This window comes from Diospyros lotus, chromosome 14 (assembly GCF_014633365.1).
Source record: "Diospyros lotus cultivar Yz01 chromosome 14, ASM1463336v1, whole genome shotgun sequence".
Classification (NCBI taxonomy): domain Eukaryota; kingdom Viridiplantae; phylum Streptophyta; class Magnoliopsida; order Ericales; family Ebenaceae; genus Diospyros; species Diospyros lotus.
In genome coordinates, this window is record NC_068351.1 from 35,227,005 (window position 1) to 35,242,117 (window position 15,113).

At 36.4% G+C, this 15,113-nt stretch overlaps 2 protein-coding genes across 3 annotated transcripts; one reads left to right on the forward strand and one right to left on the reverse strand.

Moving 5' to 3' along the window:
- Positions 1-5,748: 5,748 nt before the first annotated feature.
- On the forward strand, positions 5,749-10,729 carry LOC127789817 (calcium-dependent protein kinase 30-like). Of its 2 annotated transcripts, none has more exons than XM_052318821.1 (7): positions 5,749-6,506; positions 6,977-7,120; positions 7,214-7,366; positions 8,411-8,526; positions 8,797-8,964; positions 9,580-9,810; positions 10,051-10,729. In XM_052318821.1, the coding sequence occupies exons 1-7, from the start codon at positions 5,864-5,866 to the stop codon at positions 10,297-10,299; spliced, it is 1,704 nt and encodes a 567-aa protein (XP_052174781.1). In that variant the 5' UTR covers positions 5,749-5,863; the 3' UTR covers positions 10,300-10,729. The 2 variants fall into 2 exon arrangements, with proteins under 2 accessions (XP_052174781.1, XP_052174782.1); XM_052318822.1 differs by having other exon boundaries at positions 10,126-10,729.
- Positions 10,730-11,127: 398 nt separating this feature from the next.
- LOC127789815 (protein NRT1/ PTR FAMILY 2.10-like) lies at positions 11,128-14,200 on the reverse strand. The gene is made up of 4 exons (XM_052318820.1): positions 14,034-14,200; positions 13,697-13,914; positions 12,629-13,188; positions 11,128-12,487 (listed from the first exon to the last, which is right to left on the reverse strand). Exons 1-4 carry the CDS (start codon positions 14,107-14,109, stop codon positions 11,587-11,589), a joined length of 1,755 nt encoding a protein of 584 aa, XP_052174780.1. The 5' UTR covers positions 14,110-14,200; the 3' UTR covers positions 11,128-11,586.
- Between the last annotated feature and the right edge of the window lie 913 nt (positions 14,201-15,113).

A 15,113-nucleotide genomic window follows, 5' to 3' on the forward strand; every position in this document is an offset into this window, starting at 1 on the left:
TATAATTTTTTTAAACAATCATTTTCTTCTAATATTGACTTAAGCATTGAACAGTATACGCGGGAGAGGAATTCATATGTCTTCTAAATTGTTATCAAAGTGTGCTGTTATTTGAACATCTAAGAGTTCTAGTAAACAATTGCAACTCTTTTCGTGGGCTCATTATGTTTCTCTCGAACAATGGAGTTATTTCAAACTTATTCCCACAGATACACATATAATAGTTGTTCATTTACCCGGTTGTGGTCAAGTGCTCTGTATTATAAAATTTAATTATTATATTTTGATAATAATCATTTAACAACATTTTTATAATTTTTTGAAGTTAAATAAAGTATTTTACTTACTTTCAATATTTAAGTGGTACGAAAATTATATAAAATTATAAAATCTAACGTAGTAGAAATAACTATAAAATCTAACTTAGTAGAAACAACTTTTGAGAGTCAAATTTGGTCCTCCACCAAGACATGCTTTCTCTATCAACCCATCATCATCGTCAAACATCATCATATTGTCCCCTTAGGCCACAAGAGGGCATATAAAGTGGAGGGAAAAGGCCTCTCATCATTGGGTCATGTGCCCTAAGAGCTTATTATTTTATTTTTAATTTTAATTTTCAAAATTTACCCATAATTTATAAAAGTTTAATTTACTTCAACATAAAATATTTTACCTTACAAATCATGTAACTTACAAAAATTTTGGTCAATAATCTCTTGGCCTTGTAGTTCTTTAGAGACTTTGGAACCTTGAGATCTAAGTTCAAATCAATATTCATTTATAAAAAAATTTAAGAATATATTACATAAAAAATGAAAGATAATATATCAAGATTTTGTGTATCATATAATTATTGTAAAATATGTAGTTATATTGTGACAAAAAATATAATTACTTGTTCATTAGTTCAGTCGATGAAAGTGTGCTTGTTGTTTATTATGAGAAGTTAAGTATTTGAATCTCTTTACGAGGGTTCTATCTTCACTTGTTCTAAAATTATATAATTTATGTGTTTGTTACTAGATCTGAGTATAATTGAATTGATCGAAATACTAAAATTGAATAGATCAAAGTTGTGTAAAAAATCAAATTGAATTGACTAAACAAATCGAAAATTTAAAAAATCAAACAAATACTTAAAAAACAAACCTATTGAAAAAATCAAAAAAAAAAAAATTTGAACATACCGAAAAAATAAAAAAAATGAATCAAACAAACCGAACAAAAAATCGGTTGATTTGATTATTTCGATCTTTTTCAATACAAAAATTGAATCAAACTAAAATAACCAAAATTATTGAAGTTGATAACCAAAACAAATTAATCCTTAGCTAAAATCAAACCAAATCAATAATTTTAATCGATTCAATTCGATTATTTCAATTAAACTAAACTTTTGTATACTAGGGTGGAGCTTATGATTCTATGAAAGAAAGTCCTTCGCATGAATTTTATTCAAAAGGTGTTGATGGCAAGTGATACTCCAAGTCCTCGACAACCTAATGATTTCGCTCGAACTTGAGGTTTCCTTTTTTATTTTTTAAGAAAAGAGAGATAGAGCAATCTAAATGAATATCAATAAAAGTGATAACATGTCAATTTATTTTTATTTACACATATAATATATTAAGATAAATTACACCACATGTCTCTAAACTTTGCACTCCGTCACGAATTGATTAATATATTTTAATTTTTGTCACCACAATCACAAAACTTTATTTTTTATTTATAATTTAATTTTTTTTAAATTTTTCATCAAATTCTATTAACGAAAATCGATATAGCATACCTCTACTGGGGAGTTCCATATCAAATTTTTTTTAGAGGTTTTATAGGAACATGAGAAATTGCTATAATGACAACTACATGCATTGCATTTTGTTCTCTTTAATCTTATCTTCGATTGCTTTTTTATGAAGTTGCATCGAGAGCTAGTGCTTGTTATTTAAGAATTGCTCCATGAAATACTCTTGGGAAAAGTTCAAATGACCTTAAACAAAAGGGTAGTTGTACCCAAAACCAACAAAAGTGGATAGGTAGAGAATATTTAAGGGCATGAGACAACTCTTTTTAAGAAATTTAGCAAAATAACCTCAAAAGTACGAGAGAAGGGGTGTCTTCTCACAAAGGAGGTCACAATAATATAAACTTAAAAATCACTCAATTTTAAAATTAACATCAACCTTACAATCAAGTGATTTTGAGTTTTATATTAATATATATCATTTTAATTTTTTTAGATAGAATTCGACAAAAAATTAAAAAAGCAACTTAGTTGTAACAAAAAAAAAAAATCAAAGTTTAATAATGTGAAGACAAAAGTCAAAATACAAAATGACAAATAATTACGAAATACAAAACCTAAGATTAATAGATAGAGAATTATTTGATGGAAAATTCTAGAAAGCCAGTGGGCTTACCGACCGGGTTACTGAAAGGGGCAAAAAGACAATTTTACCCCTACGCCCTGTTCTCTCGTTTCCTCTCCCATGGATTGCCATGCCCCTGCTCTATCGTCTCTCCTGTCATGGCTGCCATCTCACCTCGTCGCAGTGCCTTGTTGTTGTCGCCTTACCTTTTTGCCATCGTTGCCTGGCCTCGCCGACAGTCACTGTATCGACTGTCAGCGAGGTGAGGCGACGATGGCAGAGAGGCGACGATAGCAGAGAGACAACGATAACAAGGCGCGACAACGAGGCGAGGCGATGGCCATAGCAGGGGAGACGACAGAGTAGAGGCGGGGGCAGTGGCCCGTTTTGTAAATTTGCAAAGTAGATGGAGGTAAAATCGTCTTTTTACTTCCTTTCTACGAGTATAAAACGACTCTTATTTGATGCTCTCTTATGTTTATATGACAGTTCACTATGAATGTATCAATAATAATATAATACTAACATAGTATAATCTGTTATTAGATATTTAACATAATATAATCAGCTAATTCACAAAAAGTATTTGATTTTCTTTAGTAGTGTGGAATCTTTGAAATTTCCAATCATTATTGGGTGATTTTTATATTAATTAATTGATTAATCATCCCATTAACTTAAAATTAATCAAATTTCTTTATTATTTTTGTCCGACATTAAACACAAAACTGTACAAATGCTCAATTAATTCTAAGTTAAAATTTGAATTCACGTTCATTTAATAAATTACACTCGTTAGTAAAACTCTTAATTAAAAATGATAAATTATTTTATATTATCATTACGTTATCGACGCGTAGTGATTCTGCTTACTCTATTCTCCCGAGAACACTTGATATATTGTCTTTTTTTATGAGAATCCCTATTATTCTTTTTCCTTATATTTGTTCATTCCTGGCCAAAAAGGGGGCGATTGGAGGCGGGGTTGCAATGGTAGGGTGCAAGCTTCGGCAACGAGTTTGTCCAGGGGACGACTGTCACCTACAAGCACTCTGACACTCGAATGAGTAAGAGTAAGAAAATGGACGGTAGATAAGTAGGTCAAAGGGCAAAAAATACTTTGGCTCTAAAAAGAATTAGTTGATATAAAAAAAAGAGATGTTCTTTTGCATGCATGTATCGTGCGTTTGCACGTGATGGGGCTGACTATGAAGGCTGGTGGAGATTTCTAGGTAATAGCATAGTGACGACGTGACCCTTATTAATGTGGATAAGATTTGCCATTAATGAGAATATGATATGAGATTTGCTTTTTTGTCTAAGTGTCTTTAATATTGATGTCAAAACTCTCATGTGGTCAAAATTTTGCACAGTTGATGATCAACCCATCTAGCCAAGTCCAAAATAACTGAACCATCGTGTCAAATAAGTAACCATGCCTTCTAGATCTCGTCTAGATATGTTATTTTACTGATTTACAACTCGAAAATCCTAAATGATCCATCAAGTACTTGCATATATTATGTTAAAAAATTAAAGCCAAAATGGTTGAGATTAGGGTCTCCTGCCCCCAACAATGTAAACCAATTTTTGGCATAATCATTCGCTACCAAACGGCATTAAAGTAATCATATTGGTCACTTTATATTTAACAATACATGGGGACCACACCAGCCACCTTTAATTATAAATATAATTAACATTTTATATGCATATAGTGTGACCATATCTGTCTTTGCTTCCAAGTAATATACAAATATTGGTTGTCATCTAGTAGATTTGGTGGCCAGCCATAACCATGGGGTGGGATTATATATTAAACATAAACAAATTAGCCGAATTGTTATTTAAATACTTAAATTTAATATTTATAATGATATTTTATATTATATGTCATATCACATTCTGAGTGGTGGACTAAATCAGAATGGGCTCAATAATCAACCTATGTTTTTGAACGCACGCGTAAAGGCATTATTAGTTCCACAAATCTCATTGTATTGACCATAATAAACTCTTTCTCTGCTTCAGAGAAAAGAGATGTACAAGCCTTTATGATCTCGTTCTAGTAATATGTATATTCAAAATATGATTTGTTAAAGCCAAACTTGATATATTCTCTTCATATATTATTAACAAAAAATCAAAGAAAAGACGGGTAATGAAGAGACAAGCTCTTAAATATACAAAATATTAATGCAAAATACAAAATAACATTTTTAGCAAATTAATATAAATAGTATTTTTTATTTAAAAATAAAAATTAGAATAGCCCTCTAAACCAACTATACTTGAGCATAGCATGTTTTGTGGCAATGCAATTGGGAATCCTTGTGCCTATTTAGTATTTATATTAGGAGTATATCAAAATAAAATGACAAACTAATTTATGTAGGTGATTATAACGACATTCTTTGTTTAGTTAGAGTTGCTATCGAGCTGAGCTAACTCCGTAAATGCTTATGCATATTTGTTTAGAATTTTGTTGGATTAGGGAGTCAAGCTCAAAATTAAGGTTTAAACTTATTTGTATATAAATTTTTTCGTATGAATGTTTGAATTTCGATTCAAGTTGAAAGATCAAATTATATTGGATAGGATTGGACTAAAAGACCTGATACAATCCAAGATCGAAAGGTTAGTTTGGCGTTCAAAAAATTTAAAAAATCGATCTTCGATCTAGTTTGGCATTGTCTTCTTTGAGTTTGTCCTTTGGTTTGAATTTTGTTGTCAATTTCGGTCTTGATCCGAGTTGATTGAACACCCCTATTTTTTTGTTGCCTAGTTTATATTACATGAGAGAGGTTTAAGCGACTTTCAAATAAGTCTTTTCATGAACTCTAAATTTAAAGTTCATTTTAAATTTGATTTTATACTTATTTATATAGAACGTATAATATCAATATACTTCAACATATACCCAAATTTTAAATATTATAAAAAATATTTTATTAAAAAATACTTATTATTAAAAAATAACAATAAGCTTAGAAGACAAGACTCGTATGGAATATATCGAATGTTCAATTTTGAGTATGTATAGATTGTGTATGTATTTGAATATTTTGAAATGGAATATCGCTCACTCTTAGAGATTAGTCGGATGAAATTTGAATATTTTGAATGAATGAGAAAAAAAATACTTACTATCTTAAAACAAGGTTGGAACGACCAAGTTTACAAACAAGCACTTGAACGTCGATTCAAATTAAGTTTATAGGAAGACGAATAGGGGTATAATTTTTTTTTAATATAATTATTTAATAATATTAATAAATTTATCCAATATATATAAAAAAAGACGAGGGCACGTCTTGATGGTAATAATATAAAATATTATGGACGTTTCCGTAAAACTACTTTTGCCCCTCCACTGACCTTTTCAGAGTTTTCTCAGTCTGCCGTCCATGCACGCCAACTCCATCGCCACCACCAGCACCGCCACCGCCGGCTCAGCCACCACCTGTGACGGAGACGCTCAGTGAGTCATGGGGAACTATAATGCGTGTCTTCGCCGTAACAACGCCCAAGAACACTGCCACAAGAAGAAGAAGAAGGAGAAGAAGGCCCGAGTCCGCGGACCCCAACCCAATCCCTACTCGGATCCCCAGGGCCCGATCCGCGTCCTGAAAGACTTCGCCCGCCGGAGCCGCATCGGCGACAAGTACGTTCTGGGTCAGGAGCTGGGCCGGGGAGAGTTCGGAGTGACCCACCTTTGCACCGACCGGGAGACCCGGGAGGCCCTGGCCTGCAAGTCGATATCGAAGAATAAGCTGCGGACGGCGGTGGACGTGGAGGACGTCCGGCGGGAGGTGGAGATAATGTCTAAAATGCCGGAGCACCCGAACGTGGTGAGGTTTCGGGCAAGCTACGAGGACGACGAGGCGGTGCACCTGGTGATGGAGCTGTGCGAGGGCGGCGAGCTCTTCGACCGGATTGTGGCGAGGGGCCACTACAGCGAGCGGGCGGCCGCCGGAGTGGCGAGGACTGTGGCGGAGGTGGTGAGAATGTGTCACGAGAACGGGGTGATGCACAGGGACTTGAAGCCGGAGAATTTCTTGTTTGCCAGCAAAAAGGAGAATTCTCCTCTCAAGGCCATTGATTTCGGCCTCTCCGTCTTCTTCCAACCTGGTATGCTACAACGGTGTGATCTGAACTATATTGATATTGTTTTAGTCGTTGCCATTAATGATCAGTGATGTAGTAGTGTCGATGGAATTTTCTTTTTTCTTTTTTGGGATTTCTCCTAGTCTTCTAATCATTGGAAAATTTTGGTTAATTGTTTAGTTTCAAATTTTGATTTTTTTGTTATATGGGTCGCACAAGTGTTGATAGGCCCTCGGTCGATTGTTCAGATTTACTGGGTTTTCCTCCTTTTTTCCTGTAAATTTGAATGTTTTCTTGGGGTTTAAGGGTTTGGTTGGGTTTTAAATCTCATAGTTTAAATTCAGTTCTCCATTTTGATATATTTCCACATTTATCTAAGATTGCTGACATGTTTTAGTATACTTTGATTTAACTGTTCACTTTGAATTCTGATTTGAAAACAATCAAAACTGTGGGTAATCAGTTGCCTTGATTTCTTTCCTCTTTCCTTTCAGGGGAGAGGTTTTCAGAGATTGTGGGTAGTCCCTACTACATGGCGCCTGAGGTTTTGAAGCGAAATTATGGACCAGAGGTCGATATATGGAGTGCCGGCGTGATTCTTTATATATTGTTATGCGGGGTTCCTCCATTTTGGGCAGGTAATTGCTAGTCTTCTTTTATATGAAGAATTGCAGAATAAACTGTTAGATGAGTTGGATTGTTGAGTTATTTTCTCTCACTGCATGCTGCAGAAACCGAACAGGGTGTTGCACTGGCGATCCTGCGCGGGGTGATTGATTTCAAGAGGGAGCCATGGCCTCAGGTTTCTGATAATGCCAAAAGCCTCGTTCGGCAGATGTTAGAGCCAGACCCCAGAAAACGATTGACTGCTCAGCAGGTGCTTGGTAAGTCCCTTTGTCCATTGTGGAAGTAGGCTATCTATCCTTCTTTTTCTTGTCTCTATACCATTCATTTTACTTTTCATGAACGATATGTGAGAAATAGATGGCTCAGCAGAATGTCACCAACTTGACATTTCTGATCGGTCTTATTGATGCAAAATCATTCAGTTTTAAGCAATCAAAATGTGGATGCATTGTCACTGACTTTTTGTTCGCTGTTCCTGTTGAAAATTTCAGCTGCTAGACTTAAAGGGTGTTTCCGAAGTCTTGAGTGACATAATACTTGAAATTGCCCAAGAGAGTTTCTACAATCATGTTTCGCTTGATTATTAGAATTTAGAATGTTTAGTCTATTAGAGGGCTGCTCCTAATGGATGCTCCTTTGCTATGGTTATGTTCCTTATTGCAAGTGTTTGATGAGACTTCAATGTACTTGATGAGCTGGGCCAAGTAATAGCGACTATAACAGACTAATTCTTAACTGAATTTAGTTGGTAGGACAATGGACAATGCATCTGTTATGAGGTCTGTGAATGTATCATCAACACACCAAGTATGGGCCACACGGTAAGTTTAGAGCAATGATTGTGTTAACCATGAATTGGGGCACGTAAGTGGGTCATTGAGTGATGAATACAGGCTTGGGTTACCCCAATCTGGTCGTGTGTAACTAGGACATTGGACTGGTGTATTAGTACTGTCTTTAACCAAATAACTCAGCTAGGGATAGCAAAGGTGTGGACAAATACAACCCTTGGAGGCAAGGAATTGAATATATCAAACACGGGGAAAAACTGTAATGGAAATTTGGGAATTACGGCTTCGTTGCTTGGAGGCAAGGCCCTACATTATAGGGATAAACTGTAATGTGTAACTACAGTCTTGTTTTTTTACTTTAATCTCTCTCACAATTGATAAGGTAATCCTTTTAAGAAGGGTGTGCACGTATTTATTTCCTAACAATATTGTTGGGAGGTTAATTTTATTTTTCTTTTTAAACCATGACTTATTTCATTTGAAGTAACTCTTTGTTTTTCTACTTGGCAGAGCACCCCTGGATACGAAATGCGAAGAAAGCTCCAAATGTCCCATTAGGAGATATAGTGAGAGCAAGGCTCAAACAGTTTTCTGTGATGAACAGATTCAAAAAGAAAGCATTGAGGGTAATTATCAATATTAGTTCAACATATTTGTCTGTTGGTGCTTGTCTTTGTGACAGGAATGCTGTTTGTACTGACTGAATTCATTCATAGAGCTCACATTAACTAATTCTTAACTGCAATCATGTAATTATGAACTATAATGGTCTTCCTGCTTTGAAGATAAAGTCCTTGTCGGTTTGTATGTACTTTCTGTGTAGCTGTTATATCAAGTATCTGCATCCGATGAATATTTTTGCATATGATGTGGGGTTTGTTTTTTAAATGCTGTAGGTAATTGCAGAGCACTTATCAGTTCAAGAGGTTGAAGTAATCAGAGACATGTTTATGTTGATGGACACTGACAATAATGGAAAAGTAACATACGAGGAACTAAGGGCAGGGCTTCGGAAGGTTGGTTCGCAATTGGCTGAACCTGAAATGAAGTTGCTGATGGATGCGGTAAATTTCTTTCGCTGCTAAAAGATTTACTATGGAAGTGACTTGCTATATTGTACATGAGATTTTGCTGGTTTGATTTTTCATACCTTGGATTGGCATCTTGATTTAGTTTTGCTGATATTAAAACAGGCTGCTCCTGCATGCTTCTTTTGCCTGCCAAACTTTATCAAAACTTCAGATTTAAAGTGATTAAATATTCATCGTGCCTCCATTTCTATTATTTCTTTTTGGTCAGTTTCTAAGGGTAGTAGGACTTCTATTTGCGGGATAGATCTTATGAGCACATTTTAAAAGCAAGTTCCACGAAATTTCTTATAGCGTTTTGTCACATAACTATTAATGTATATCATATGCATGATCTCATCTTTTGTGAGGCAGGATATAGTTTTCTTTTCCTTTAACTACTTTTTTCCGTTTCCTTTTCCAGTACTAGGCTTTAACATGTATATGGTACTTCTGAAGCTCTCTGATAAGATTTGGTTCATGGAACACTTACATCTGTCTCGAAGTACATTAAAAACCTAAAGGCAGTGTAGTGCTGAAAAGTTAACACATTTATTTGAAGATTATATCCATCTCTTACAAACCAAATATTGCTATTTGGATGTTTCTTAGGCTGATGTTGATGGGAATGGAGTACTGGATTATGGGGAATTTGTTGCTGTAACCATTCATCTACAGAAGATGGAGAATGATGCACATTTCCGGCAAGCATTTATTTTTTTCGATAAAGATGGAAGTGGTTTTATTGAACTTCATGAGCTACAAGAAGCCTTGACAGATGAATCAGGTGAAATTGATGCTGATGTACTTAATGAGATCATGCGAGAGGTTGACACTAATAAGGTTGACATTTGAGTTTTACCATTATTTGTCATATCAAACTTAGAACCTTTGCTTTCTCTTTGGTTTCCATTCCAAAAGATTGCCTCTAAAACCATTACGGTCAAAATGATACAACTTCAGATAATCGTTGATCTAAGCAAGATATATCTGAAGTTAGTTTATCCGATTTTTGAGGATTTAAACTGATTAAATTTCAAAAATGATTGAAATGTCAGTAATACCTGCCTTTTAACTTTGTAGATTAGCACTTCATGCCTTCCCTTCCTCCTCCTATCTCTTTTGTCTTTCCATAATAATTGGCCAAAGATTTATCAGGATGGGAAAATCAGTTATGATGAGTTTGTCGCTATGATGAAAGCTGGAACTGATTGGAGAAAAGCATCTCGTCAGTATTCGAGGGAGAGATTCAAGAGCTTGAGCCTTAACCTGATGAAGGATGGCTCCTTGCAGCTTCAGGATGGGGTCACTGGTCAAACAATTATGGTTTGAGCTGAATGGTGCTTATCTTGTTTCCTCGGCACCCCCTGAATGATGCTTTGCTTCCAAGATTCAGAATGAAGATGCATCCTATATGAGGAAAGTTGGGATGTGGATTATTACTGAAAAATCAGGTTTTTGAGGATCTTGATGTCCCCAGTGTACCTGCATTTCAAGTTGGATCTGTTTTCTTTTGCACCATGTAAGTATGGATTGTAGAAGCACATTCCTGTGCGAGAAATTGTGAAGGTACATATTACAATTATTTCAAATATGTGTCACCATGTATATTGATTATGTTTTTTGCATTTGATGATCAGTGATTTGTGCTTTCATAACTTTGTGTAAATAATAGTCAGGTAGTTATTTGATGGATATGTGAATTCATGGAAAGTCCACAATCTCTATGTTGTACATATATGAGACAGGTCATAATTTTCAAGCCTTGTGAAATATCTGCTGTAACATCTCATTGAAAATACCATTTTAGCATTTAGGCACAAATTAAAAGGTATATGTTTCACTCTGTCTGAGTCATATACGCTAAACTAGCGAATGCATTGGAAATAGCAAAGAAGATGACAGTAATCTGCAGCTAATTTCCATTCTGTTCTATGTAGAGAGAAGTGTGGACTTCTCTTAATGTTGCATCTCTTACTGAAGAACTGGATTTGAGGAGCTTGATGTCCCAATGCTCCCGAGTTTCAACTTGGATCTGTTTTGTTTCATACCATGAAATATCGATCATAAAAGCACATTCTGTGTGATCATGTTATTTGTATTTGATGATTAGCCATTATTTTTGTGATTTCATAAATTTGTGCAAAGAATGATCGATAGTTATTTAAATGGAAATGCGAATTCATGGAAACTTTATAAATTTCTGGGCCTTATGAAATTCTGCCGTAACATCTCATTGAGATTACCGCTTTAGCATTGGAGGAGAATGACTAGAAAGCTATAACTAGGCACAAGTTAGAAGCAATAGGATTCTCCCTGTTCTAGCTATATAAGCTGAAGTAACAAATGCTTTGGAAATAGAAGAAGACATGAGTATTTGCAGCTATTCTTTATCAAGTTCAATCTAATTGTGTTGTCTTGTCTTAATATTGTATCTCCTATGAACTTCAAACATCAAGCTAGAGGTTTTTCAAGTGTCTTTGTTCCCATTTCCAGTCTAAACAATGGAAACGAAAGGACCCATCAATGCTTCTCAGTTCTCTGGGAATTGCTTATAGTATAACTCAATTCTGCTAAAGCACATAATTTGATGCCCCAGCGAGTTCCACTACTGAGATATCAAACAGGAGGCTTTTTGGAATCCATCTTTTCCAGGGGTACATCGACTGTTTTGGGTGTGGCCCCTTTGTACTTGTACCACCTTGCACACACTAGGAAGTAGACCAAATTTAGGACCTCCAAACCAGCAATTAGGTAGTAAAAGTAGTCCAGTCTAGCCCTGTTAAGATCATTATCCAACCAGTTTCTCTTCCCAGCTCCACCTGTTGTCTTGTGGACTACAGATTCCAAAAAGCTGCTCAAGTAGCTTGACAGTGCCATGCCACAGAACAAGAAAGACCCAGCAATGCTTCTCATATTCTCGGGGAACTGCTTGTAGTAGAATTCGACTTGGCCAATGATAGTGAATGCTTCAGAAAGCCCTGCCAGTGCCAACTGAGCTATTAGCCACAAGCCTGACATTGAAGAAATTGCACCTTTTCTGGGTTCAACTCCTAATGTTGGCCTAGTTAGAGCTAGCTTCCTCCTATGACTTTCTACTAGAGCTGATACAAGCATCGTGAACACAGCTATGACCATGCCAACACCCATCTTCTGGAGGATTGTGATACCATCTTCGTTTTTCATGAGTCGTCTAAGTGCTGGGACAATTATTCTGTCATAGATTGGTATCCATATGGTCATGCTCAACATGGAGAAGACCATGTAGGAAGCTGCTGGGATCTTGAAGCCGCCATTGCCCAGGCGCCTGTCTGATTGGAGGGCTTGGAATACTACAGAGGTCTGCTGTTGGACAATCACAACACCAAAGACTATGCTTGCAGCCCAGATGGGTAGAACTCTCAACAAGCATTTCACTTCTTCGACTTGCTGCACACTGCACAGTCTCCATGAGGTTGCTGCTGATCCATCTGTGTTGATTTGGTCTTCCGGGGTGATGATTGCTGCTTTGTTGAGAAACCTGGAATGAACAAGTCGTCAACTGTTTTGGTTAGCTTGTGATCAGGAACATCTGATTGAGATCCAAGAAAGCATAATGAGTTGAAGTAGAGAGAATCCATGTTGCGTCACTAGTATTTGGATCAGAACATAGAATTAGTACCTGAACTGATCTGTGTAAGGAAGCTTTGAGTTTATTGAACCAATGGGAACATGATTATAGAGGGAGGGAAATGGCTGTTCTGGCAACTTAAAGCTCCTCTTCTTGTTTGCGGCCACTATGACCTGCACCAAACTTGTCAAGGGGCTTCCCTGAGGCACCACTTTGACATAAATTCTTGTACCGATGAAGAAGAAGAAGCAAGACAAGAACATGAGGAATGTGGGAATTGCCAGTCCCAGAGCCCAGCTGACACTGGACTGCACATAGACGATAGCTGTCAGCGACGCCATCATCGCGAAGGTGAAGGTGAAGTAGTACCAGTTGAAGAAGCTGCTGATTCCCCTCTTCCCAGATTCAGTGTTGGGATTGAACTGGTCAGCTCCGAAGGCCAAGTTACATGGCCTTATACCACTAGCACCAATCACAAGGAATCCAAAACCAGTAAGTAGGAAAGTCATTTGTCCTGCTGTTGGGCCAATGCAGGTGCTAGCCTGTCCTGTTCCACAATTTGTAGGGTGAAGCTTGGAGATGGCTGCTGTGAGTGTCAGTATAAGCATACCCTGCAGTCAACAGAAGATGTTAAAATATGTGGATGATAACCACACGGGCAAGAAGACCCATAACCCATTAGGGTTACCCACTACCCTAAGGCTCTGTGCTGATTACACTGGAAATTGGTGATTGTTCTATTAACAAATCATTCACTTGTGAGCTTAAGGAGATTTATTTACAGTGAAAGGTATATATGATGTTTATTATGTTTAAGTTCATTAAATAACAAAAAATTTCATGGTTGCTTAAGTTGTAGATATCCTTGTAAGATTGTGGTTTTTGTGAAGGATAGAATGTTAATGAGACAAAGAACTAGCTATAGTTTTGGTGAACAGTATGGCTAGATCTCAATATAGTGGACCATGAGTTCTTGAAGCTTGAAGAAAGAAAACAAAAGTTCTGGAAGATGAAAGTTATTAACTCTATCTATATATAATGGTTGTGTCTGAAAATTATATGGGTACTATTGCTTCATATATAGTTGAGAAGAGAGAAAGAAGGGTCTGGGATTAGTACCAGGAAGGAGGAAATGGAAGCAAATCCCAGAGTTTTATATCTGCCGAAGTAAGTGTCGGAGAGGAAAGCTCCAAGAAGAGTTCCAAAGTTGCAGGTGCCGTTGAAGATGTTGATGAGATTAGTTGCAGAAATTGTGTTCATGTTGAAGACATTGGTGAGGTACACCAAGAGGTTGGCTGAGGTCCCAAGTGTTCCCAGCTTCTCAAATGTCTCATTTCCTGCATTTTTTCAAAAAATCTGTTAAATTGGTCATCAAAATTGAAGAAGAAGAAGAAGAAGAAGAAGAAAAAGAAGAAGAAGATTGTTGTGTTGAGCTAGCTGCTACTTTGTTAACTACCTATGACAAAGGGCATGGCTTTGATTCCTCTATACTTGGGCTCATCCTTTGCAATCACTCTCTCATCCTTCTCCATTCTTTCTCTCAAAGAATCTCTCTCTCTGCCCCCCTCTCTGTGTGTTTACATAGGGCTCTTGTTGGCTTATTATAGCAGAGCAAGCTCTCCTCAAAGCTAAGGTTTGGTTGGAGCTATATTGCAACAAAGTCAAACCTCAAGCTAACGACTAGTTAACTACCCTACAAAAATGTGGGGGTCCAAAAACAACTCATAAATCCACCTTTTCTTATGTTCGTACATCACTGCGTTAAGTTTTTCTATTTTCTTACCAGTTTTTTATATAGGTCTCTTGGAGTATTATGGTAGATTGCAACAGAGTCACTATCTCTTGCTAGAGATTAGTTCACTACTCTATAGAATGTGGTGATCTATTAACATAACTCATAAATTAAGCTTTCTGTATTGTCATAAATCACCATGTTAGTTTTTTTTTTCTTTTAAAAATTTTCAATGAATGAAAATCAAGAACTCGCATAATTCTAGTTTTTCTTTCTATAAAAATGATACGACTCTTTTTACGAAGGATTTAATATCACTATTCAGCAATACTATATTGTCCACTGGCAAGCAACATAACATTTACCCACCAGTGAGGGGTGCACGGCCTCATGCACGTGGGGCGTGCGCCCTTCACTGGAGGGCAAATGCTATGTTGCCTGCCAGTAAACAACATAACATTACTGTATCATTATTAATAGGGTGTTTCTTTTTCACTATTAAATAGGTAAGAATAAAATACTAATTCTATCTCCTATTGAGCAATGCAATTGCTCAATTGCGTCAGAGTTGTATTATTTTTCTTCTACAAATACAACTTTTGTACGATATCTTTGATTTTTGTCAAATCATTGGTTTCATAGGAAGATTTTTAGTTGTAGATGTCTACTTTGAAGTTGGGAGGAAGAGGACAAACATTTTGAAAGGCTGTGAAAGAGATAAGCCTTGGAAGTTCCTAATATGTGTCCTAAATCACACATGCCTTAACGTTCAGTCAACACTGTCCTTTTGGGGCCCAAACTCTT